Genomic DNA, 25,768 nt, shown 5'->3' with positions numbered 1-25,768 from the left:
GCAAGCTTTCTCTGTTGTGTTTTTCCATATCATTAAAGGAAATGCCTGAAATGCTTTCCACATCAAGCAAATCTGCAGCGGCGCTCACCTTTAGACTCAGTTGTTTGTTTACCAGCTGGAAGGGCAAAACCTGACTCCTGCGGCATCTTAAAGCAAAATATTTCAAAGTGCTTCCTACTTCATATTTCAATTTCATAGATGTGGAACATCTCCTTTGTAGTCCTGACTTGATGCTGTGCCTTGTTACACTTTTTGATCTTTGTACTCTTTGTAGAGCCCGAATTCCAAAAAAGTTGGGACGTGGTGTAAAATGTAAATAAAAACAGAATGCAATGACTTGCAAATCTCTTGACTTATATTTATTTAGATTCAGTCCAAAGACAAGATGATTCGTGTTCAAACTGACAAACTTTATTATTATTATCATTGTCATTATCATTATTATTATTGTTGTTGTTCTTTCTTTCTTTTTTTATTGTAATACAAATATCATCCTGAATCTGATGCCAGCAACACCTTATAATAATACTGGGACAGGAGCATGTTTCCCACTGTGTGACATCACCTTTTCTCTCAACAACATTCACAGTAAAAAGTACTAAAACCACATTGTGAAAATACTGTGTTACAAGTAAAAGTCCTGCAAAAGTCATTTAAAGTTAAAGGAAATGTAATCAGTAAAATGTACTTACAGTATTAAAAGTGCCCAATTCAGAAAAAAAATCTTTAAAAAAAGAAAAAAAAACAAACTTAAAATTATTTTTTAAAGTACTTTGAATAATCAAAATAGTTGGCAAAAAATCCTCAATCAATTGGCAAATATTTTCTTTATCTTATCATATTGTATATATATAAACTCTTGTCATCTATTTTTAATTAAAAATCTTAAATTTTACTGTAACTAGTCACTAAAGCTATCAGATGAATGTAGTGCAGTAAAGCTACAATATTTCCCAGTTAAAGTTTAAAGTGGCATTAAGAGAAAATGCACGAGTACAGTACAATTACCTCAAACTTGTACAAAAGCACAGTACTTGAGTAAAAGTACTTAAAATTTCACCACTGGTATTTTGCAATATAAAAAAGTTTCCCATGGATGTATCTCATGTTGAGTTACTGGCCGATGACTCATGCAGCCTGAAAGACAAGCGCTTGTATTTATCCTCAGCCTCCTCCTGACATTTGAATCTGATAAGAACAAGACAGTGCAGGTTGGAAAGGTGTTCATAGAGAGGCGATTGTTTCCATCACAGACACGCTGTATTTCAAAGTAGCCGGCACACTTGGCCCTGAGTGTGTGTCCGGCCCCTTTCCTCTTCCTCCTGCCTTCTTTATTTTTCAAACAGCCCATTTTGTCGCGTAAATGCAGCCGCCTCATCCACCCACCCCCCACACCAAGCAACCCTGAGCCGGGGCTGCAAAAACAACTGCATCCTTCCTGCACAAGCGTTGACTCAGCGGACTGCGAGGAGGGTGGGGTAGGCTGTATGATCAATGTGTGTGTATGTGTGTGTGTGTGTGTGTGTGTGTGTGTGTGGGTGTTGGGGAGGGGTGAGGAAGGTGGTTGACTTTAGGAGGCTGGTGTCCAAACAAACGGCAGCCATGGGGCGGGGAAGGAGGGAGAGAAGGGGGAGCCATCAAAGGGCTGACAGAAGGAAGCACACTGTTTCCACACGGCCGCCAGCGGGGCCAAAGGTGGCCCTCTGATTCCCATCCCCTCCCATAAAGCCACTGGCTTTTAAGCAGCCTGCAGTTTTGGAAACATGAGAAAATGTTGCAAAAAAAAAGGAATTCCCCGACCTTTTGACGAATAAAAGCCCTTCATTGTGTGGCTACATGAAAAGCACGTGTTTAAAATGCACTTTGTGTTTTAGCCATGCTGTGACCTTGATCAGTGAGCACACTGGGAACCGGCTCATTAATATATACTCTCACACCTCTGAGGGCTTTTCTTAAACAGTATGGCTACACCTCACCACGGTAGGTGATGGTGGTGGATGAGGTACCTAAAAGCTATGTTTGAATACAAAGTACAGATTTTTTTTTTTAACATTAAATAACTTTTGATTCACCTTTAAGAATATTATTTAAGTAGAACCCTTTTGGAAGGACAAGTCATTAAAAAAATACTTGTCTTCCTAAATTCAGTCAACTTCAAATTTCCAGGCTTCCCAGACACTAACTTTTTCACATTAAAACATATTGTTAATTTTTACTGTTCAGACAGAATTCTGACGATTGTGACGTGCATTTCTTCTTAACATACACCACCTTAAAATGGAGAACACATTACACTTGAAGAAAAACAAGATCTATTGTACAAATAAAAGAATTTAAAGAACAAAGTTCCAGTTTTTCCTTCCCTACCATTCCTTCATTCCCTTCCTCTCTTCCCTATTGTATGTAGCATAATAAAAGTGTACATTTTATGTAGTAAATGTAATGAAGTAAAGTCAAAGTTGACAGAAATATAAAAACTAAAGTCAAGTGCAGATATCCCACAAAAATATTTGAATACTGTAAGGAAGTATTATTACTTTGTTACATTACACCAGGTGACGTGGAATATTTAGACATATTGTTATATGTATACCAGTGGTGTGAACTTGAATCACATGACTTAGACTTGAATCAGACTTGAGTCAGAAATTTAGACTCAACTTGATGATGTCCCGATGACTTTGGACTGTCTTAAAAACTGTTGATACCCTCCCATAAGCCCAAAAATGATAAAGTTCCTTTATATCCCTTTATTTCCTGAATCAGCTAACATTGACATTATTCATTCCCAGCTGCACTTAAGTTCCTAAATCCACTTTGAACCACTCCGATGGCATCCAGTCAAACTGCGGGAGAGAACTAATGTTACGTTTTTAAACACCAGTCCAGAAAATAGATAATTTTGTTGCTACACAAAAACTGCACAGTGGTCAACTAAAAAAATAAATTGCAGAATGTGATATGGTTAAAAGTTCAGACGAAGATGCAAAAACTTCCAACTTCATGCGGCATTTGAAGTTACGTAGAGATTGGTGAGTCAAGGCTAATATTAACATGGCGAGCTAATGCTAAGGTAACGTTATTTGTTGTTAAACTGCCATTAGCCTACATTTGGTGAAACAATGACTTGGTCCCACCATTAAAGTAAGGCATGCTAAGTTTATTTACATATGAAACGCTTCATATTGTACGCAGGGGAGACTCAAGGTTCTTTACGTGAAAATTAAAAACATGTCTTAACAAACACTCAGAAAAGAGCACGTGTGAAGGAGTCCGTAGCTGTGGTTCTCTGAGGCTAAACTTACGCTTTGAGCTAAATGCTAATGTTAGCACACATTCACAATGCTAACATGCTGACATTTAGCAGGTGCAGTGTTTACCGTAATTGTCATCACCATTTTAAGTTAGCACTGGGCAAGTGTGTTAGCATGCTAACATTTGTCGATTAGCACTGAACATTAAGTGCGGCTTAGGCTGTTGGAAATGTCATTAATGAGGTGTTAAGTTATCAACCAAAGTACTAAACTCAGTAAAAAAGTATTTTTACAATATTTTCTTCTAAAAAAGAAAATAGTCCCGACGGTTGTTAAAATGGGAAGAAAGTTTGTACAAAACTATGTTGCCCTGCTGTTTCATTGATTGCAGGCTTTCTTTTTTTAATATGTATTTTTGTATGTATGTACATAATATGTATTGAAAGACTTACACCTACATGTTTGGTAGAAATGCTTGAAGATTAAAATAGATCAAGATAGATGTGGAAAATATATATTAATGTGGTTATCAGTTATGACCTTGTTTGCCCATTATTATGATCAGTGTGCGAAATTTCTAATTGAACACTGTCACCAATCATCTTGCACTTTACTTAATAATATTTTGGCCTGTAGGGAAGCCTATTTTCACCAAGAAAAGAAAAAATAAATATAAATGTTATGCATAATGAAGATCCAAATTTTGACATACTAAATCCTAATACTCAGTTCATTATGAGTCAAATTTTAGACTTAGCATCTCATAATTTTAATCTTACTATGAGTACTATTTTATGTTTGTTTTTATCTTTACCATGCATGAGTTTTCATCAGTTTTCCCTTGTGGAAAGTTCTTCCATAGGCTGCAGTAATGATACAGTAACTCATATCAGAGAAGAGCAAATGTCTAGGCTATTCCTAAACATTGCATCACATAACAGCCATAGTTTTTATTTTTTTATGAGGAAGATATGCAGAACTACTCTGCAGAACTCTTGTGTTTTTACAATAAAAGATGAAATTAAAAATGACACTGAAAGCGGGAGTATTCTCCCCAGAATAAAACTTTTAAATGAGCTACATTTGACTTACATTAGACTATTTTAAGTAGAACTGTACTGCAGTAAATCTGACTCCACTTCAGTGAAATTTCAGTAACGGCTCTTCCACCTCAGTCGGGTAAGTAGCCCATCAAACTGCATAAAGAACATTAAACCAGCGGTATGCCAAAAGCACTTTAAAATGTGTTGCTTGAGGAGCGGCTTGGAACTCCTTTTTTCTTTGTTCAAAGTAACACCAGACAAAAGAAAACCTTCAACAAATGTCTCCACACAGAAACCTAACAGCAGCACTTGATCCTCTTTTCTTTGACCACGGGGACAATTTTAATTAACTATTGTCCTTGAGTATATGGAATGAATGTCACTAAAGCACAGGCTCATATCTCAGCACTGTACTGTGTTGTGTTGTGTTGTTGCAGTAGATGGCATATAAAAAAATATCAGGGTACTTTAAATAAATATAGGTATGATATATAAATACATTAAAATATAAAATATATGCAGAGTGAATAAAATAACATTACTGACAAAAACATCTCTGGAAAACTGAGGACAACTAGACCTTTGAAAAAGCAAAGTGGATTTATAATGTCTGAATTTGCAGCATCTTTCAGGAAAATGGTGACTTTTAGTAGACATGCAGTTATTAAAATTAACCCACATTTATATATTTCTTACTTTATTAATGATAGTGTGATGTCTTTTGGTAAAAGTTTTTGAGGCTTTATCCTCTCGGGCTCATTTACCACCTGTTACCTCAACTGTCAAGTGAGCTAAAATAAACAAACAGGATTTCTAGGGTGGATTTCAAAATAAAAGAGAGACCAACTGCGCTCTATGGTTAAAAGAAAATCGATATTGAGTAGAAATAAATTGAAGCAGCGTTTTCCTCCAAAAATGTGAGAATCACAACATAAGATAATAATGAAATTAATGTTCTGGCCATTTCAACACTATGATAGCCTAACACTGCTATAAATATGTAACAAATTTTATTCTTTTAATTTGAAGGCGAATACATAGGCTTTTTTTCTGAAAACTTGACATACCTCCAGCAGTCTGCCCCAGTATAAATGGTAGCTAGTCAGTTAGCAGGAAATAAGCAATTAAAATACAGGAGAATTAATTCAAAATAAAGGTTTCATACATACATACATACATACATACATATGGGTTGTACATATAATTACTATTCGATAAACACCACGAATTAATAATTTACTTATAAAGTAAAGAAAAAGAAATTGAAATAAATAGTCTTAGCATATAGCACTTGAAGCTTTTTTTGAGTATTACAACTTGACAGGATACTTTACTGTGCATGAAATCACATTGCTGTTGTTGTTATTTATTTTAGTTGAAAAAAAAAGAAGATCAAAACTCATGAGAGTTAGTGATTTTAATAATTTATTGTCCACATCATAATATCTTGACATACATAATATGTCATCAGAGTTGGACAGCATTGTTGTTGACTAAATGAAAGACATTTCCACCATAAACTGATGCAAAAAACAAAACAAAAACGATACACAATATTCATCAGAATGCAGGGAATTAATAATTATATCTGTTATTGTTTTTTATCACATTGGACTGCTTTTGCATGAAAGGGGAGAGAGGAGATGACATGCAGCAAAGAACCAGAGGATGGACCTGTACTCAAGGACAAGGACACAGCCTTTGTTCAGGGACACCTACTCTTCCAGGTGAGTTATTCGGTGTCCCGCAAATTTGACAGTTAAAATGTCCAAAATGTAATATGTGTTGCCTTCAAAGTTGGAAAAAAAAACCTCAGCCCTTCACTCTATTTTCATTATCTCATTTGATTCAGTGGTTACACTTTTGAGGCAAGAGAGTTATAATATACTATAAAATGTTAGCGTGAGCGACTGTTTTATCTTTGTTCCCATGCAGATTTTTATCGATAATTTGACGACAAATATTCCTCCAGCAATTTGCGTCTCACGAGCGCATTATCCCCGTTTTATTTTGAAAGGTAGAGCCGGATGTTTAGGTATTTATCGCGTGCAACTCGACGGTGGCCTGTCATCTGACTCTTTTTCCTGTTGGAAGAGAAAAAGTTTTGAAACCCCACCCTCTTTACTGACTGTAAGCACAGACGTAGAAGTGGTTCGAGGTCCTGGCGAGTGAACACTGACCGTGAAGCGGAATATGATAATAAGTAATGATGGAGTTATTGCGCTGTTTGGATACCGACGGTAACAACGACACCACGGAGCCACACCAGGCCACGCGCTCAACTCCAATTAGGAACTAACGGGATTTGTGTACATTGCAGGTTCTCTGTGGAAAGTTAAGTCAAGCAGGTTTGGATAGCTCTTCCTGTTGTAAAGTCGGCGGTTTCTACGTTTTTGTGTTGTGATAAAGTCCAGCTCGTTGTGTGAGAACATCGTAAGTATGGATACCCTCGCTCAAAGGGATGCGGGATTTCCTGCGCGAGCGCCGCAAAGTTGCGGTGAGACGCGGTTACTGGAGATTTAGGCTTAAAAAAAAAAGTCGGACTGGTTAGCCCTGAAACTTGTCGTAAAACACTGGTTGGCTGGACTGAATGCTCCTTTCCTGCTATTCTTCTCCGCTTCGCAGCGCTTCCTGCTTGTGGTGGCCACTGCACTTAATGGCTAAAAATACATAAAAACTCAAAATGGACAGCTAATGTTGTGGGAATTTGGAGCACTCGAGCATTTTACAAGTCTTGGAATCATTTTTATTTTTGTCCTCGTTTTTATTTTCTCCCAACCAGAACTCAACAGGTGGCAATTTTAAATGAGGGAAGAGAAGAGCTCATTTAGCCTTAATGAGGTGATTCAAGAGCCTCTTAAACACAGGCCGGTGAAATGATAATGTGTTCAAACCATGTTGGGAAACCACACAGCACATCACTTGAACAGAGAGCTGAGACAGCGCTGCCTTTTTGAGCTTTGAAACACTTATCGCACAAAAGCAATCTCCCAACTGATTCTGTATTTTCAAGTGCTTCGCATGTAATGTCAAGACGAATGAAAGACACTTTCGGCTCAGTTATCTTTGAATCCTCTCCTGCTGCCCACTTGTTGGTTGAGCTTTTGAACACATTTCACTGGTCCCTGATGAACCAACAAGAAAGACAGGAAAGGGAGCGAGGCGCAATAAAGTACTCCTTTGTACTTTATTTTCAAACCCTTGGGGTGCAAAATCAGATCCAGTTTAAACATCTGCTTGAGGCTCCATGGAGCCACTGAAGAACATATTCAGTCGTGGCCCGCTGTCCAACTGGAAAAATTTGGAACAATCACAAAAAGGGAACTTCACCAACCCTGTGTGGACCGCCTTGTTTGACTATGAGGCGTCCTGTAAAGATGAGCTCACCTTGCGTAAAGGTGACCTGGTGGAAGTCCTGTCTCTGGACTCTGAGATATCAGGGGACGAGGGCTGGTGGGCGGGGAAGGTCAACAACAAGGTGGGCATCTTCCCATCCAACTACGGCTCCTTCAAGCCAAGCGGATACGGGAAGCTTCCGGGCAGTGGCGTGGTCGGCGAGCTTGGACCGGCTGTGGTGAGCGAGTTCGAACCCGACGTGCTGGATTTCCGGGAGCTGTGCCTGGAGGAGGTCATCGGGGTCGGGGGCTTTGGAAAGGTATATCGCGGTACATGGAGAGGCCGGCTGGTGGCTGTGAAGGCCGCTCGCCAAGACCCGGATGAGGATATCAGTGTGACGGCGCAGAACGTCAGGCAGGAGGCGCGTTTGTTCGCCATGCTCAATCACCCCAACATAATTGCTTTGAAAGGCGTCTGTCTGCAAGAACCCAACCTGTGCCTCATCATGGAGTACGCCTCAGGTGGGGCGCTGAGCCGGGCGTTGGCGGGACGTCGCATCCCGCCGCACGTCCTGGTCAACTGGGCAGTGCAGATAGCCAAAGGGATGTTGTACCTGCACAGCGAGGCCATCGTCCCCGTCATCCACCGGGATCTGAAGTCAAACAACAGTAAGTCCTTTAAACACTGCAGTGCAAGTCATTCATCCGTCAAACCTTGTCAAGTCCCAGTGTGTCAGTGCTACACTGATAAAAATAAAGGGCACAGATGTATTTACTGGGTCCATTGTGTGGCAACATTCCCCAGGACAGTGATAGAACATGGTGTACTACATATAAAGCTGCTGAAGGCTTCACTTAGTGTTTACAAGGCCACATCTAGAACAAAGACAACATTTTTAACTCCCCCAACATACTGTACAGCATGTGCTCCAGTAAACTTAGTAAAGGCAGTGTGGAGGATTTAATAGCACCTAGAGGAGAGGATTGCAACCAGTTTAGACTTCTCCTATGTGCCAAGCGTGAACTCCTGGTTAGAATACCCTCAGTGTTCTGGAGGTTGTAACCGGGAGCCAAATTATTTTTCTCTGATAACTCCAGATCCAGATGTTCAGGAGGTTTTAACCAGGAGCTGAATTATCCGCAGAGGTCTTTTCCTCTCTGAAACAAACGAACCTGGTGATTTAAAGCGGTAGAAACACTTAAAAAACAGTTTCACTTTAAAGTAGTTGTTTTGAGATGCTGTTCGTTTCTTTGTGGAGGGGCTGCTTACTACAGTGGCTGATGCTGAAATGTGAAAAGGGCAAATTGTCCTGTCTAGAGCCAGTGTTTGGTTTGTCAGTTCTGGGTAGAAACATGGCAGTGCAACATGGCGGCCTTTGTGGATGAGGACATGCTCCCTGTGGAGACATAAACGGCTCATTCCAAGCGAACAAAAAACAAAAAAGATTTCTTTGTCAGGCGATTAGACACTAAAGAAAAAATACTTATTGTATTTGATTTCTTTCAATATATCCTCCTGCATACTAAACACTGGACCTTTAATTCAAACATTTCAATAGCCTGGGAAATTAAATTATATCTCTACTTTTAATTAAACTATAATTGGTACAGTCCAAGTCATTGTCTGAGGGTAATAGATCAATTATAGCCCAAGATCATGACAAAGCCTTATGAGCTAAGATTAGATGCACAACAACAACACATCTTTTTGGATGGCCGCCCAGGCACGTGACTCTCTCAAATGTAGGCCAAGGCTCCAGAGATGCAAATATGTGTTGTTGATTGGACAAAATGCCATGCTTTGGTAGCAAAGGTCAGGAATTCAAGAGGAGGCTTTCCGTCTCAGCGCCGTCACAGCTCGCTCTTTGGACTTTGATGCCGTCCGGGGGTCATCTGGGAAGGTCTTGCATCAGTGTTTCGGGCCCTCGCGGCAGACACGTACACACTGAACCTTGTCATTAAAGCCACACTGCTGAGTAGTATTGCTGATAAAGCTTTCTGGCCCCCCTCTTTTGAAGCAGAACAAGTGCCTTTCTCAGCTCTAACAGAACATTCAGCTAAACACTGAGCCACCTGAATTTTACAGCAGCCTCCCCTCCTGTTATTATCATTCTTGTGATGCAGTGTATAATCCCTGTTAGTGGTTGTATCTGTTGTACTCCAAAAGACTTTTAACCTTTCTTTACCCATCCCTTTAACTGCAGATCCTGATCGCCAACATACACCAAAATAGAAAGAGATCATGGTTACTCCTTGTTTAACCGACTGACAAAACATTCAGTGCACAACGGTTCTGAGAATGTAACCTTGGTTAGGTTCACTAGAAGGTTAACTCCCATGATTCATGCTTTGCAGGGATACTCAACTTGCTTTGCTTAGGGCCCACTTTTGAAAAGTTACAACAGCCCAATACATGTTTCTGAGATTTTATGACATTTGCAGGACTTCAGGACATTTCTAGAAGTTAAAGACATTTCTAGGATTTTAGGACGTTTCCAAGATTTTAACACGTTTCTAGCATTTTTTTTGACATTTCCAGGACTTTAGGACATTTCTAGGATTTTAGAATATTTCAAGGGTTTTAGGACATTTCCAGGACTTTATGAAGTTTCTAGGATTTTAAGATATTTCCACCATTTTAGGACATTTCAAAGATTTTAAGGCGTTTCACGTTCCAAGGATTTTAACACATTTTAAAACATTTATGATTTAAGGACATATCTATTATTTTAGCACATTTGTAAGAATTAAGGACATTTCCAGGATTTTGGGACATTTCTGGGATTTCAGGACATTTATAGGATTCAAGGACATTAGAGGCTTAGGTAGGATCTCTGTTTCAGGGTTTAGCGGATCCTCAACTGACACTTTTTTGATGAACAAGCTCTATTTTGATGCTGTTTTATGCACTCTGACTAAGCCTTAAAGGGATAGTTGTGTTTTTTAGAAGTGGGGTTGTCTGACATACTTATGGAAAGTCAGTGTATTACATACAGTAGCTGGTGGTCGACACGCTCCCAGTTTACAGAAACAGCTCAGCATCACCATGCTGTATAGAGAAGTCAATATCAAAACGTGTTTAAGCCACTTTTAAAAAGGCCGACTGAAAAATGCTAAGTCATCCTATGTGTATGTTGTTCTGAGAGTGTTTTCAAAATGAAGTTTCGTTTCATTTGTGTCATGCAACAGCTGCTAACGGCATTTTCTGATCCAAACAGCTGACAAGTGGCGGATGACAAATGAAGTGCCAAAGTAAAATCCTCCACTGGTTCTTTTTTTGATAAACAAGCTCTAATTTGATGCTGTTTTATGCCCTCTGGTACCTTATGTATACTAAAGGCACAACAACAATTCCAAGTGTGAATCACTTTATTTCAGTGTGAATTAGAGAATGGGTTGGGGCCACCCGGCACCCTGTTGGGGGCCTGATTTGGCCCGTGGGCCGTAAGTTGGGTGTCACTGGTTTAAAGCTTTCCTAATCTTTTTTACTTTGGAACAAGCAGTACATTTTTCTGTCAGTCTTTCTCACTGACCAGTCCTTTTTCCATTCCCCTCAGCATCTCACACTTTCTTTCACCCTTCACTTATCTCCACCCTCGTGTCAGGTTCTTTCCTGTTAAGACCTCTCAACTGGAAAAAATGTCTCCTGTAGCGCCAAAGAAAGTTATGTCAATATAGTGTTTGTATATGAGGCAGGCCAAACACAATCCCTCTCTCTGTGCGCCAGGAGATCATATCGCTCTCCTGCCTCTTGCTTTTTTTAATTCTTCTCTGAATCTTTGTCCCTGGCCTGCCCCTACATGTCTCCATACAGCCATAACCTGGCTAAGCAATATCCTGTTGAGGTGGTGGTGATGGTGGTGGTTGGATTGACAGGTTTTTTGCACACATGCATATTGACTTGATTTCAAAACCATGGTAAGAGGGCAATGAGCAATGAAAGAAGAAATTACCTAAAAAGTATCAAGACAATACTAAAAAGTACAAGAAAATTACCTGAAAACTGCTTAAAAAAACCCCCAAACAAACAAACAAGGAAATGATCTAGATTAGGGGTTAAAAATGATAATAAGGGGTGCCCGGTGGCTCAGTGGATAGAGCAGGCACCCCATGTATAGAGGCTGTGTCCTCGCAGCAGCGGCTCCAGGTTCAATTCCAGCCCTGGCCCTTTGCTGCATGTCACTCCCTCTCTGTCTCCCTATTTCACACTTGTGCTTTCCTATCGATTAAAGGCAAAAAACACCCCAAAAATACATATAAAAAACCCCCCAAAAATTAATAATAAATTATAATTGTTTTGTAACTTAATTAACATCATTTTAAATAAATTGTTTCCCAAGATTTTTTTCCCTTACACATTTTCCCTAGCTTTTAAAAAATAATTTTCTAAATATGCAAATCACTTCTGGAACATTACTTGTCAAGTTGTTCATAGCCTTTTTTTCCCATGTTTTTTAGAGAAATCACACCAATTAACTCAGAATTTGAAGTTTTAAATACTACAAGAAAATATAAGAAAATTGATGTTGCTTTAGGTTTTAAAGAGGACGGACGCATCCTAAAATAGTGTTTAAAAATCAGATGATGGCTGACAGTACAAAGTGTACTAAAGCATTGAGGGTAAACCTCGGACTGTGATGTAAGTTCCTCAGAGTAGTGGTGCAAGTTCTTCTTTCAAGAGTTGGTGTTTTGTGTCAGCGCTCTGCAGTCGTACACAGAGAAATCTGTTACAGAAAAGGCAGATTTTTCCAACTGTAGCCTTTAAGGGATAGTTCAGATTTCTTTAAATGGGTTTAGTACTTATCCATAGACAGTATATTACAAACTGTAGATGTCAGTTGTCATGCCCCTAGTTTGGTGAACAAACAACAGCAAAACCTAATTGTAGCCACCTAAAAAAAGTCTCAAAAAAATTTAAAAATTTAAAATCAGTTTAAGTGTATGCAACTCTGAGAGTATTTTCACCACTTTACCTTTTTGTCAGACAGCCCATTGCAATGAGGAAGCTGTTATTGACTTCACTTCCTCATTTATGCTCTCGTCAAAGCCACCAGACTGCATTGAGAAAAACAGTTATTATAGCTCGCTGAACACAGGAGCTACTGGTCTACCGCTGCTTTGATTAGTTAGTTTGTTTGCTTAACTGTGTGACTTTGGTGAATCTGAACTAACCCATTTTAACACAAATGTCACCCGATAACACAGACAAAATAACAGTTTGATGCAGGCCTTCACCATCAATGTGTGATATTAAGGTAAATCAGTAAAAATAGCCACAAAATATAGTGTACTCATAAACTGGTATTGATTCTGTTTTTGGTAGGACTTTTTTCAGTTGGCTAAAATACTTTTTGTTGCCGGCCCCCATCCACAGCAGTACACTGCTTGACATCAATGCCAGCTTCTCCAAACTGGAGGCGTGCTGACTGACATCTACTATTTGTAATCTACTGTCTATACATAAGTACCTCCTACAACCCCACATCAAAAAAACTGAACTATCCCTTTAAGTGGACCATAATCCAATAGGGCAAAAGACATGTTTATAATCAGAAATGTGCAAAATATTGATAGTAGAAATAGAATTCAAGTCTAACTAAAACACAAGCTGGAGAAAGTGACCATCGGCATGTCCCTTTTTTTTGGCTGGCTGCTACAGTGATGGATTAAGGTGAATAGTCATTATCCCTGAAGGGCTTGTAAACAAGAGCTAAAAGTTGTAGCTAATGACCAGTGGAGCGCTTTAGCCCGTTTGGAAGATGCTGATGAAACAGGATCACTGAAGAAAGTGCATGGTGGGGCACTTGGGTCAGAGCCAGGGGCCATAACTGGAATTCCATTGAAAGTAAATACAGAACACAGAACACAGAGCAGAGGAGCCTCTTTCTCTCACTATTGTGTGCATACATCAGGGGACGAGAGTCTGAGCCCAGGGACTTTTCACACCTTGTGCACTCAGTCGTGTTTTTGTATCCGGTAATCTAAATGGGGTTTGAGGGCTTCACGCAGCTCTGCAGGATACACAGAATCCTTTTAAAAGTTCTACTGAAATTAAATTGCATGTGGTCACAATGCTTTCCATTTTTATCAAATTATTTTCACCCTCATTGGCTAACACAGACTGACTGCCAGCGTCAGCTGTTCAAAACCTCAGACTTTGAACCTCAACCCACATCAGCTTCTCAGTTATTGCCTACTTCTTATCTACAAAAAAGGCACACGTCTCACCATGCCCCTAGGTGGGATGAATATAACTTTTAATTTCATGAATTTCATTTTGGAAGACTTAAAGGTTCTGTATTAGGGTTTGACCAATATTTCAGGACTGACACCGATGCCAATTATTAGTAGTTAATGAGACCGAACTAATATTTGGAACCAATATGCATTTGCAATAAAACTGAAAATCTTTTCACCAGAGACGTTTTCAAAACAACTTGGCACAACAGGGCTTCAGGGCACTTGGTCCTTAATTTTTTTGGAGATAAGTGTAATGCCTTTTTCCTGTGAAAGCAATGTTTTGTTGACTATAAAACTCCACCAGACTTTCCTTTAGCATGAGGATGAGTAGATAATGACTGAAGTTTCATTTTTGGGTGAACTACCCCTTTAATGCACAGACATGAAGTTGATCTTGATTGTCTCATTTCATTTTCAGAAAGTAAGCAAAAACACTGTCTGTAATCAGTTCAACACAATATAAATATATTTATCTCACTGCTAATGGAGTTAGCACCTTTAACTGCTTACTGCCAATTCAACCTTAATGATGAGAACTGTGTCCAGAAAACACATATGCTCTGATTATGCATAAAGCAGCAAAAAAAAAAACATTTTTGGCCACTATAGGGGCAGTGGAACAACATGTAAACATAACACTGACATATCTTAGTCTTAGATAATTGTTGTGGTTGCTTATTTTACACATATGGCAAATTAGTAACATTAGCATTATTTTGGAGGGATGTATCAAGTTGCCTGGCAAATGTTTACTCTTCTGTTGTCTCTGTTTTGGTCTCCTCCACCCTCCGAGACAGATATCCGGCTTTTTAGCTCCTAAATGTCCCGCTGCGTTTACCAGCTAGTTACTAACTGTGTCTGTCTGTAATTTATTGCTCCATAGTTTATATAAAAAAATAATTACTGTTGCTTTAAGTTTTCTGCTATTGAAATATCTTGCTATCAGTAACAGTCCTCAAAAGCTCATTCAGTCCAGCTGCTGTCCTCACACTGTCAGTTATCTGCACAAAGCCTTCATAGATGCAAAAACAGCTATAGGCATCACCGCACGCCATAAAACTCTGCAGAGGCTGTAGTTAGAACTGGTGGGGAAAGTGCCAAACTAAGCACTTGCTGGGCTGGAACTCACAGGCCTTTTTTTCAGGAAGAAGCCACAGTTAGATCTTGGATCAACATGTCTTTTTCCTTTTTTTTCTCCTTTCCACGAGTGGACAAACATCTGATACATCCCACTACCAGCATGTTTTCATTCAGGGCCCCCACTGCTCCGCACTGCAGCATACTCAAAACATCCCCTGTGTGTGTGTGTGTGTCTGAGTGTCCCGGCGACTGGGTGTGTGATGTTTGCATGTGTGCGGTGAACTGCACTCCTGTTACTGCTGCAGACACACACCATCATACCCTTGTTCAGCAGGAGGAATCATGAGGGCAATTTAGGCATTTTAGCTATTTTGTGATTGCACAGAGTGATTTTGTGAAGGGAATGGGGGGGGGGGGACTTTGAACCAGATAAAGTCTGAACATGCACCTGTGTTTTCTTAAGGTATTACCATTTAGCATGTGTAGTTTAGGTTATAAATGAGCCATTAGCAAAGTTTCACGCCATTAGAGAGAAAGAACACGATAAGAACTCCTATCTGCAGATGGAAATTTAGCAGGGAAGGATGTCATGAAAACTTAACTTTTGCTGTCAGTTTGCCAGTCAAATCTTTTAAGACTGCTGTGCTTCACTTTAGCAGTGTATGCATAAGAGGCTGTGTTATTTCATGCAGATATGGTTCTGATTTAGAAGGCATGGTTCTTATTCCCACTATACAACGAGGGTGATTTCAGCAGTGAAGTGATCTTGGGAATTGTAGTTTGAGAAAATACATGATTTTCATCTGTTGATGGCTTATCTTTCCTTTTTTTTTTGATTATTTTTTTGGGCTTTTATTGCCTTTAATTGACAGGACAGTGTGAGTGTGATAGGGAGAGAGAGAGGGGGAGACATGCAGCAAAGGGCCGAAGCCGGATTCGAACACGCAGCCGCTGCAGCTAGCACACAGCCTTTGTACATGGGGCGCCGTTATTATTATTATACATATGTACACTTAAGCGTATATACTCGTGTACATCTGTCCATGTGTGTCGATGGCTTATCAAGCAATTTCACTGTCACTGATAAATTTCCCAATGTCAAAATAAAACCATGAGAAGTTGCTAGAGTTTTGGCAAGCTCCTGTAATCTTGTGGTTGGTGTAAAGAGGTCATAACACTAAGTCTGAGCTATCTTAAGTCTTTTATCGTCTTGATATTCCGACAAAATCAAATATTATTGTATAACCCGTATTCCGAAAAGCAGTGGTTTGCAAATCCTTTTTGACTTACATTCAACTGAGTGCAGTCCAGAGACAAGATATTTAAGGTTCAAACGTGATGCCAGCAACGGATTCCAAAACGTTTGGACAGGATCATGTTTGCCACTGTGTTACATCACTTTTTCTTTTAACAACATTTACTTAGTGAATGGGAACTGAGGACACTAATTGTTGAAGTTTTGAAAGTGATTTTTTTTTCATTCTTGCTTCAGTTGCTAAACAGTCTGAGGTTTCTGTTGTCATTATTTGTGGTACATAACGTGCCACACATTTTCAATAGGAATCAGCTGTGGCAGGCCAGATTAGTAATACTAAGCCACACTTTTGCAAAATGTGTCTCATTGCATTGCTAGAATAAGCAGCGACGTCCCTGAGAAAGATGTCGTCTGGGTGGCAACCATGTTGAGTTGGTGTTTAATTTGGCATGTATCTGATCTACCAACTAGCACTTATTTTAGTGAGAAATCTTAATTTTTGGAACGGTTTGGCACTCATTCCCATGGCCTACCCTCAATGAAACAACAATTTATGTTTATGGACTATATTGATGCTGAATTTGCAAAAATACTGTCAAAATATGACACCTTTTATCTTGTGGTATGTGTTTTTGCAGACATTTAAGTAATTGTTAGAATGTCATATTTCTTAAAGGGAGTGTGGTGTAGTACTTTCCGTCAGGAGCAGGATCAGAAAAATAATCTCAAAAGGAATCTAGTTGTTGTCAAATAGTGACCCTGCAAGACCCTCAGTCTTTGCAAAATTTTGTAGTGTCTGACTAAAAACTCACATTGTCTTCATATGTGAGTGTCAGTTGCTAGTCTTTGGAAGTCTTTTTAAAGTCTTCAAGTGTATGTTAGGCATTAGTTATGAAATGACCAAAGTGTGGACCTTTGGGCACATGGTGAAAATGTTATATATGGAGGCAGTGAACCTAGAGTCACTGATTAGCTGAAATTCACAATATGATACTTTAACATCCGGCTGAAGATGCTGAATTGGCTGTGAAGTGTTTTAAATGTTGTCAGCAGTTGGCATGAAAATAAAATATAAAAAACAAAATATGAATAGAAATGAGGAATTCTTGGGTTATCACTGTGAAATTGTGTAAAAATGTCCCGTCAGAGTAGTGAGATCTTTCAGTAACAGTGAATACATTATAATGTACAATATACTGTACACCATGGAGATTTTAGTCCTGGACACTGCAATGAATTACCCATTAAGTATCTGCTTTCAAACTTTCCTGAATTACTCAACTAGCCCAACACTTTTGATCCATGAAGAGCAAATTTATGCATAGGTTAAGTATTTTTATTCAGCAGGAGACGTAACCTCAAATGTCAAGTGTAGCAGAAAATGCACCGTCATGAAGTTACCCATCCATAAACATGGCTGCATCTTCAGCAGCAGTTTGCTGATTGGCAGATCCGAGGGATGCCTGGGGTGTCCTGGCGGGGAGAGGGAAGGGGTCACCAGGGGTAGAGCTCAGCTGCATTGCTGCTGGCTCAGACTGAGTGTCAGTGGGTGATAAGGCAGAGGGGGGGTCGAGGTGTGCAGCCTGGCCAGCTGCATTGTTTCTTGACTTTCTTTCTTTCTACTTTGGAAAGGACAGACAGAGCCGAGACACCATAGGCTCACATAGGATTGAAGAGCAGAGTAGATCTGGAGATTTAAAAGATTCAAATATGCTTGGACAGAATTCAGCTTTAGGTTTTTTAAGACCAGTAATGAGAACAGTATATTTTTAGATTAAAGCTTCCAGACCGAATTTTTTAGGTCAGTATTATCTAGAATTGTAACCATTCTTAATTCTTCTATTCACCTTCTTTCTTAGAGTGAAATGAGACGATCACTATCGACCTCATATCTGTGCATTAAAGGGTCTATGTACAATATACAGAGCATTAACCCTTAGGAACTGTTTGACACATTTTAAGCACTTTTCATAGTTACATTCATACTGTTAAGTGCAAAAAATGCATCATTGAAAGCCATTAAAACTGCAATTTTTAATCACATATTTCTGGGTGTCATTCTGGGCTTTTAATTGGAATTTGTCATTTTTACTATCTCCAACCTAGTGACATAATTTTTTACCATATTTGGCATATAGAGAAAATTCATGCTATTTCCACTAGGTGAAAGAATGTTTTTGGACAACGTCACCTTTTTTTCAATTTTTTTTTCATTTTAAGTGCATCTTTTTCATTAGTCTTATTGCCACATTCTTCCAACTTTTTAATTAAACTGTTTTAAGTGTTTTAAGTGCAGATTTTCAGTAGCGAGCAGGTACATTTTCATAGATTTTTCTTTTTCTTTAACCATAGGCCATTTTCTTTGGCGGATGAAAAGACAAAATTTCAATGAAAACTATTTATTATAATAATATTAGAAATATAAATGTGAACTATCCAAGCGTACATTAATGCACTCTAATCACAATATTGCATTGACAGCAGACAGTGTAGTGATTAATATTTATCCATGCAGACATCTTAATAAGTGACCATGTTCTAATATGTAGCCTGTGTCTTCACACACAATATTCACTATGTATGTACGTGCGAAATAAGATGCCCACACAATGACTGCACACCCACGCTTAGTCATGAAATCTGCAGTGTTTGTGTGTGTGTGTGTTTGTGTGTGTAGTCGGAGCAGGATGAGTGAGGGGGCAGAACAACAACTGCAGGGGAGGAGGAGAAAAAAAAGAATAAGAATAGCAGACACTGGAAGGTCAGAGCTCACAGGAAGTAGAGAGGTTTCCAGAACTCAGCCGGAGTGCAATCTGTTTTTTTTTTTTTTCTCCCTCTTCTACAGTCTGAAACCTCATTCTGAGCCCAGCCTCTTTTTCGCCACACAGATCACAAGACAGTTCCCATGCTAATGAGAAGAAACCTACATATCTGTTTGTGGAAGAGAAAACGGCTGTGAGGATTAGGAAACATTTGTTTTGAGTTCAGGAAGGAAACCAACGTAAGGGATGTTGTTCACCAGAGTTGTTAAATTGTTGACTTTGTCATAGCTGGCGTGTTTGAGATGATTTGGTGGTAGTTTCAGTTGACCTATTGGTGCTTAAGTAAGGCACAAGGGGAAGTATGTTTTTTCTTACAATAGTTTTGTAATATACTTCTTTATTTCAGTTGAAAGTTACTTAACCAGACAAACAAGTCGCTCCGAGGCTTTATCTAATGTGATTTAATTAAAATCATGCCTTTGAAGCAGCTATGCTTCTGAGATAAAAGTTCAAACTCCGCTCTGCTCACCACAGACAATTTTGGCCCCCGATAAGAACATCATATTAATGCCAAAAAGCACATTAATTTTAATGTGAGGTCACCACTATCACACACAGATGTGAAGTCATATTATAGCCCCTTTCCACTGAAGGAACATTTCTAAGAACCCAGGAATCTTTTTAGCATTTCAGAAACCTGCATTTTGACCCAACTTATCAGGGTCTGAATTTAATATCTGAGCCTGCAAAACATTGGCGCCCGGAATTCGATTATGGTGTTGAAGTTTAAAACTATATCAATATGAAGAGTTACAGAATACCGATATTATTTGTTTTCTTATTTTACAGCTGATATTACTTGATGTGACTAGATGTGTAAGGACTAATACTGCTGCAATTAACATATAAAGTTCCACAACAGTCCAGCTTTAATGTACATGTTAGGCACTTCATTGTTTTTCAAATAGGCTGGTTATCCTTTTCTTTTCCTTTGTCTCATCATGTGCACTGAGAGGAAATGCAAAAGAGTGGTATCACTCACCGCCAGATCAGATGTCGGTTAAACACGCTGAATCGGACGAGCATTTGTAACTACAATCGTATTAGGGTGATCACGACCACCCCTGCACCACTGCTGCAAACGGCTCTTTGTACCTGGTTGTGTTTTATCTGTGATATTTCCATCCTCACAACATCAGCTCTCCCTCCCACCTCTACCTTGACCTCAGAGCTTCTGGGGTCAAGCCAGTAACGACCCCCTGTCTGAGTCTGTAAGGAAACAGCACTAATGAAGGTTAAATTTCAACACATGAGCACTGGTTTGTTAATAAGTGACTGTTTTCACGACCTCACAGCCTTTTTACCTGCCACCAGATAATTTGCACAAGGTATCATGTATAAACTTGATTGCGGTTACTTGGCCACACACACAGTTACACATTACTACGTTTGAGGACAATGTTGTCGGAGTTGTAATAAATTGTAGTTAAAAAAAAAACAACAGCCCAACATTCAAAGCAATACAGTTTGTTATTGACTTAAGTGATGATATTAGACGGCATTGACATTGTCAATCTGGAGAGGTGAGACCTGACAAACCTGATTAACGTTTGCCAACCGCAAAGCATGAAGTGTCATATGAATCATTTTAAGTGTGTCAACACACTGTGGAGATATAGTAACTACGTAGTGATAATAAAACAAACAGTACGAAATACAGGTTTAACTTATGGAAGCGCTGTGGTGTAGACAGTGAATGTGAAATCCACTAGAACCTGAATCACAACTTTATCTTTACATACATCAAATAAGGAAGAAATGCCACCTTAGACTGATACAGAGTCATCTATTCATAGTTTTCAGTCGGCTGTGGCCTGGTTTTTTAAACTCTGCCTAATTCTTACACTCAGTGAACTTATTGCGTGCTCCTGAGCTAAGACGAAACTCCAGCGTTAGTTTCATCTTCTGCACTGTGATTATGCCCTATCATTCTGTCTCTCTCACTCTCTCGCTCACTGGTTGCCTGGTCAGAGGTTGCCAGACTGTCTGTCAGCCTATGGCCTCGTCCCTCAGGGGACAAAGCTCCCGTTCTTCCTGGGGAAAGCCCCCACCCTACCGGAATTCTCCCTTCGCCTACGGGTGCAGGGCAGGGAGGGGGGAGCGGGAGGAAGGTAGAGAGAGCACAGAAAGGGTTAGGTTGAACCGATATGGGTATTTAAAAGCCGATAATGCCATGTAAATTTGACTATTTCCATTAATAGGATTTGGACTTTTGTTAAATGTTTAGCTTTTTCTGCAGATATTTTAGGCTCGGTCTTATTTTGTGGTTAGAAAAATGAGCACAAAATATCAGAATTTTTGCCATATCAATCCTCAGACACTCAGTCCAACTACCAGAGATTGGAGGGGTTGGGGAATGATAGCACAGATGAGAAATATGCAGTGAGAGAAGGCGATGGAGCTCCAGCATTAGATTATAGAGAAAACATAATTAAGTGAGGTGCAGAGTGACGAGGCAGAGCGGCTCTGTGAAGCTGACTTTTGCATCTGGCATGTTATCGTGACAGGGCTGGACGGTTAGAGAGAGAGAGTCCTGCAGCTGAAAGGTCACAGCCTCTATCACTGCATGTACTGTATGTTCAGCACCAGCCACATGTCCTCTCAAATGTCCTTGAGCAGGACGTTGACCCTCTACGAGCTTTATTCCTGGCATGTCAGGTGCAGTAGATGTTTGCTAATCCCCCCGAGGTTACTGTACTGTACTTGTATGCCTGTCAAGCTTTCCTTTCTCACGAGGCAAAAATGCAATTTACAAAGATTCTTGGTCATCAGTTATTTCTGAAACAATTGGTCCTTGATGGATACTTGGTTTCAGACAGAAGTAGGTAAAAGCAGACTTCTCTTATCTTGCTGGCAATTATCCATTTTGCGAGCTAAAATGACAGGTGGCCGCCATGTTTTATCACATGATGTAGTGTTAAAAGACCTAGGCTAAAGCTAACAGGTCCCAGGCATGAACTCAACATACTCAAAGACCTCTAAATTAAGAATAGCATTGTTCTCGTGTTGCAGTCTAGAGCTAATTAGTCCTAGTTTTAAGAGTATGATATAGAAAATGTGAGATCATACTGTTATTTTTTCCGAACACTATGTCTTAATTTTGAATTTGAAAAACACCCAAAACTACGGCTCCCGGGATGAGGACTCATCTACCAAACTTTAAAAAAAATCTTTATCTGTAACCCTTCATTCTAATGGAACTTAGTTCATGATGAGGTTCTTGACCCTCTAATACCTAATTTCCAATGCAGGGTTTGGCTCAACTCAATTTTGGTACCAGGTCCTTTTCTTTATTTCCACACTGCTGTGAAATCATCTTCACCACTGAATCTTTTACCCAGCAATCAAACAGAGAAATGTCTGCTTGTTATTTATATGGCACAGTGTACGGCTAAGTGTACAGCATAGTGTACAGTATAGTGTATTAGGTAATGTACAGTGTAGTTATGGCTTAGTTTACACAGTAGTGTACATTGTAGTGTACGACATAGTGTACAGTGAAGTGTATGACATAGTGCACAGTTTAGTTCCCAGTGTAATGTACATTTTAGTGTATGGTATAGTGTACAGTGTAGTGTGCAGCATAGTGCAGTTTAACGTGAAGTGTAGTGTACAGTTTAGTGATTTGCATAATTTACAGTGTAGTGTATGGCTTAGTTTATATCGTAGTGTACGACATAGTTTACAGTTTAGTGTACAGCATAGTGCACAGTTAAGTGTAACGTGTAATGCACAGTTTAGTGCACAAAATAGTGTACAATGTAGTGTTTGGTGTAGTATACAGTTATGATGTGCACAGTGTAGTGTTCAGTGTAGAATACAGTGTAATGTACAGCATGGTGTACAGTGTAGAGTACTTTGCAGGCTGCCAATTTTTAAATTCTTGATTAAGTGAATAAAACAATCACAGTCACTATTGCCTGTAGCTTGGCTGTCTAACAACGGTGAATTTGTGTAGGAAGTCCCCAGTCATGATCCTAGTGGTTTTGTCTCTGGCCAATCAGTAGTCTAGTGTTTAACTCCATTTTTGCGCTCAGCTTGCATGGAGCCTGTTATTTTAATCACCACCCTTCTGCTAACAGTCATTCGTAAGCATTGGCATGCCAGCCATCTAATTTAGCAATTTTATCCTTTGCTAGCCATGACTTTCCTAGAAATAAAAAGTTATACACTTGAAATGATGTCAGAGCAACTTCCCTGAAACTATTTCACTTCATTTGAAATGTCACAATATTTGTTATCCAAGCGTTGAACTGATTTTTCACATTAGGCTGATTTTTCCCAGCTGTTATGAAATCTCAATAATCTAGTTTGACATGTGAAGACGGTTGTCAATTTAAATAGTGTGTGTTTGCTCAGGATGGACGTGGTTATACTTTATCAGTCAGATAAGCTCATGTTAAACCAGCCCTGCAACGCACCACACAAAAATCCCTGACACTGGGATTCTTGCTAAGCTAACTGTTGAGTTGAGTCAGTCGCAGCACCAAGCTCAGGCCGCTGCTGGTAGGAGTCATGTCTGCAACTGACACACTCTTGTTTCTGAACAACAAACAATACCAAACAGAGTCCCGTTGCCATAGAAATCTGTCACGGTGTTTTTGTGGTGACATTGTTGGTTTCGTCTCTCTATCAGGAAGACGCTCTGTCTGGGCAAGACTGATCGAGTCATGATACTCGCCGTTATCCTTTTGAGGGAGAGGTGGATTTTCCGTTGTGTTTGCCACTTTTGTTCACACACCTCCTCAAAATGTGATACCAGGTGAGAGATAACAGAGGACACAGATACAAATCTTGTGTATCCCTCATGTATTAGCCCTATTTAAGTTTTAGAAAACCAAGTTTATTAAGTTAAAACTATCTTTTTTTATGTCTCCAGCCACATTGATCTGAAGTTATCCTGTTCATTGCACTTCATTAAACGTTTTAAACTTCTTAGTTTTGAAGATGTCAGCTGCAGACTCCATGTTATTTGGGTCAGTGGCTGATCAGGACAGTGTGTTGCCACATACCGTCCAGTAAGCAGCTGACTAATGCGGCAGTCGTCGTCAGTGTGATGGTGGTTGTAGGAGGAGGGAGGCTGAACAGGGCTGAACTGTGGATGCACTCTGCCTTAGCTCAGGAAGTAGAAAAAGAATGTGGTATGTATGTGTGCTGAGACTGCGAAAACTCTTTTGTCAGTGCGTGGATTTGGATGTACGTTTCTATGTCTAGTTGCATATGTGTGTGTGTGTGTGTGTGTGTGTGTGTGCATAGGTAAGTGCTGATGACCAATATGTGTATGCATGAATGTGTGCGCATAGGTAGGCTCTATCCATATCCAAGTGCAGAGACATTTGTATGCATTGGTTCTGTATATCTATTATGCATGTATGTATTATGAAACTGTCAAAACCTTACCAGATATCTGTGTGTGTGTCTGTGTTTGTGTGTGCATGCAGTGTTATAAGATAGGTAGGGGGTCAGGGATGGTTATATTGCTCCCGTCACAGCATGATCGTGTGACTCTGTATTTAAGTGTATTAACATCACAGGATGGTTAGAATACTATCACCTCTGTGCAGAATCTCAGGCTTAAAGGGTTTGGTCTTTGGTCTGGTTTGGGCTTCCATTACAGATTTGCGCAAAACTTAAACTATATTTTCGAAATGTTGATAAAACACAATTGAGAAATGACTGCGTTTTCTCTGAGTGATGTTATGATACTTCTCTCGTGATATCCAAGAAGCATGGTGATGGATGTTCAACACATAAACAGGTTTATTTCTATTGCAGCCACCATACTAGCCGTCATTTTTTCCAATCAAAGGTGACGTAGACATGTTAAAAAAGCGATAATGAAAAGGTAAGCCCCTTATACATGGGAGCGGCCACACATGAGGGATTTCTGGGAGGTGACAGTCTACGATTTCACAGAGGAATTGTGGACCAATCAACTTTTGAAGAGTTATTTGATGCAGTAAAACCTCTTGTAGCACCTGCTACATCATGAGGTAGCCAGTTCCTATTGACAAGCACATAGCCATAGCATCATGTGACCTAAAAAAGCCAAAAAAAGTGTTTACACTGCATGAAACATGCCTGAAATACCACCTCATGCGAGCATAAAAACTCATATGCGATTAATGGGAGTTTTTTTCTAAATTGATTACTTTCCATTACGCCTATTTTACACTCCTAATTTCAATTTGCCTAATTTTAGGGTAATGGAAACCCACCTAATGAAACTTCAGTAACTGCACGTAGCTGTTGTTCTCCAAGAAATACTTACATAATAATTACAAGTTGTTTTTTTTACATTTCTGTTTAAGTATAAAAGTTATTAGCTTAGCTTGCTCTTTCTCTCTGCTCACAGTCCATTAAGCTAGGCTAGTTGGCAGCAGCCCTCTGCAGGGGTTAACTAAGCTGTTTTCAATATTATGCTAACTTCATTGTCAGTAAAAGTAGATACGTATTAGTGAATTTTAGAGGCGTTGGCAGTTGTTATTTTAAACTTTGTACAGAGCCAAGATTGCCGTTTTCCCCCTTGCTTCCAATAGTTATACCAGCAAGGCTAACTAACTTTCCTGACATTATATAAGCATATCTGTCACTAAAATGTTGAAATATTCATTTAAAAACAAATGCTTGATGAAATCTTTTTCGAGGACAAAACTTACTTTTGTTTGAAAATGTTAGGCTTTTGCTGTAATTGGCTTTAATAAGTTAAAAACAGCATGCGTCAGCAGCCCTCTGAAGT

At 39.4% G+C, this 25,768-nt stretch overlaps 1 protein-coding gene across 1 annotated transcript in view; it reads left to right on the top strand.

Moving 5' to 3' along the window:
- The first annotated feature begins 6,400 nt into the window (after positions 1-6,400).
- LOC121961929 (mitogen-activated protein kinase kinase kinase 11) overlaps positions 6,401-25,768 on the top strand; it is a 57,860-nt gene continuing 38,492 nt past the window's right edge. Inside the window, exon 1 of the mRNA XM_042512043.2 lies at positions 6,401-8,301. Coding sequence (XP_042367977.2) covers positions 7,545-8,301 — 757 coding nt within the window. The 5' untranslated portion in view covers positions 6,401-7,544. The remainder of the gene's footprint in view (positions 8,302-25,768) is intronic.

Source organism: Plectropomus leopardus, chromosome 23 (assembly GCF_026936395.1).
Source record: "Plectropomus leopardus strain MGB_pleo_1.0 chromosome 23, ASM2693639v1, whole genome shotgun sequence".
In the NCBI taxonomy this organism is placed as follows: Eukaryota; Metazoa; Chordata; class Actinopteri; order Perciformes; family Serranidae; genus Plectropomus; species Plectropomus leopardus.
Note: the sequence above shows the minus strand (reverse complement) of the source record. Positions and strands in the feature narration are given on the sequence as shown.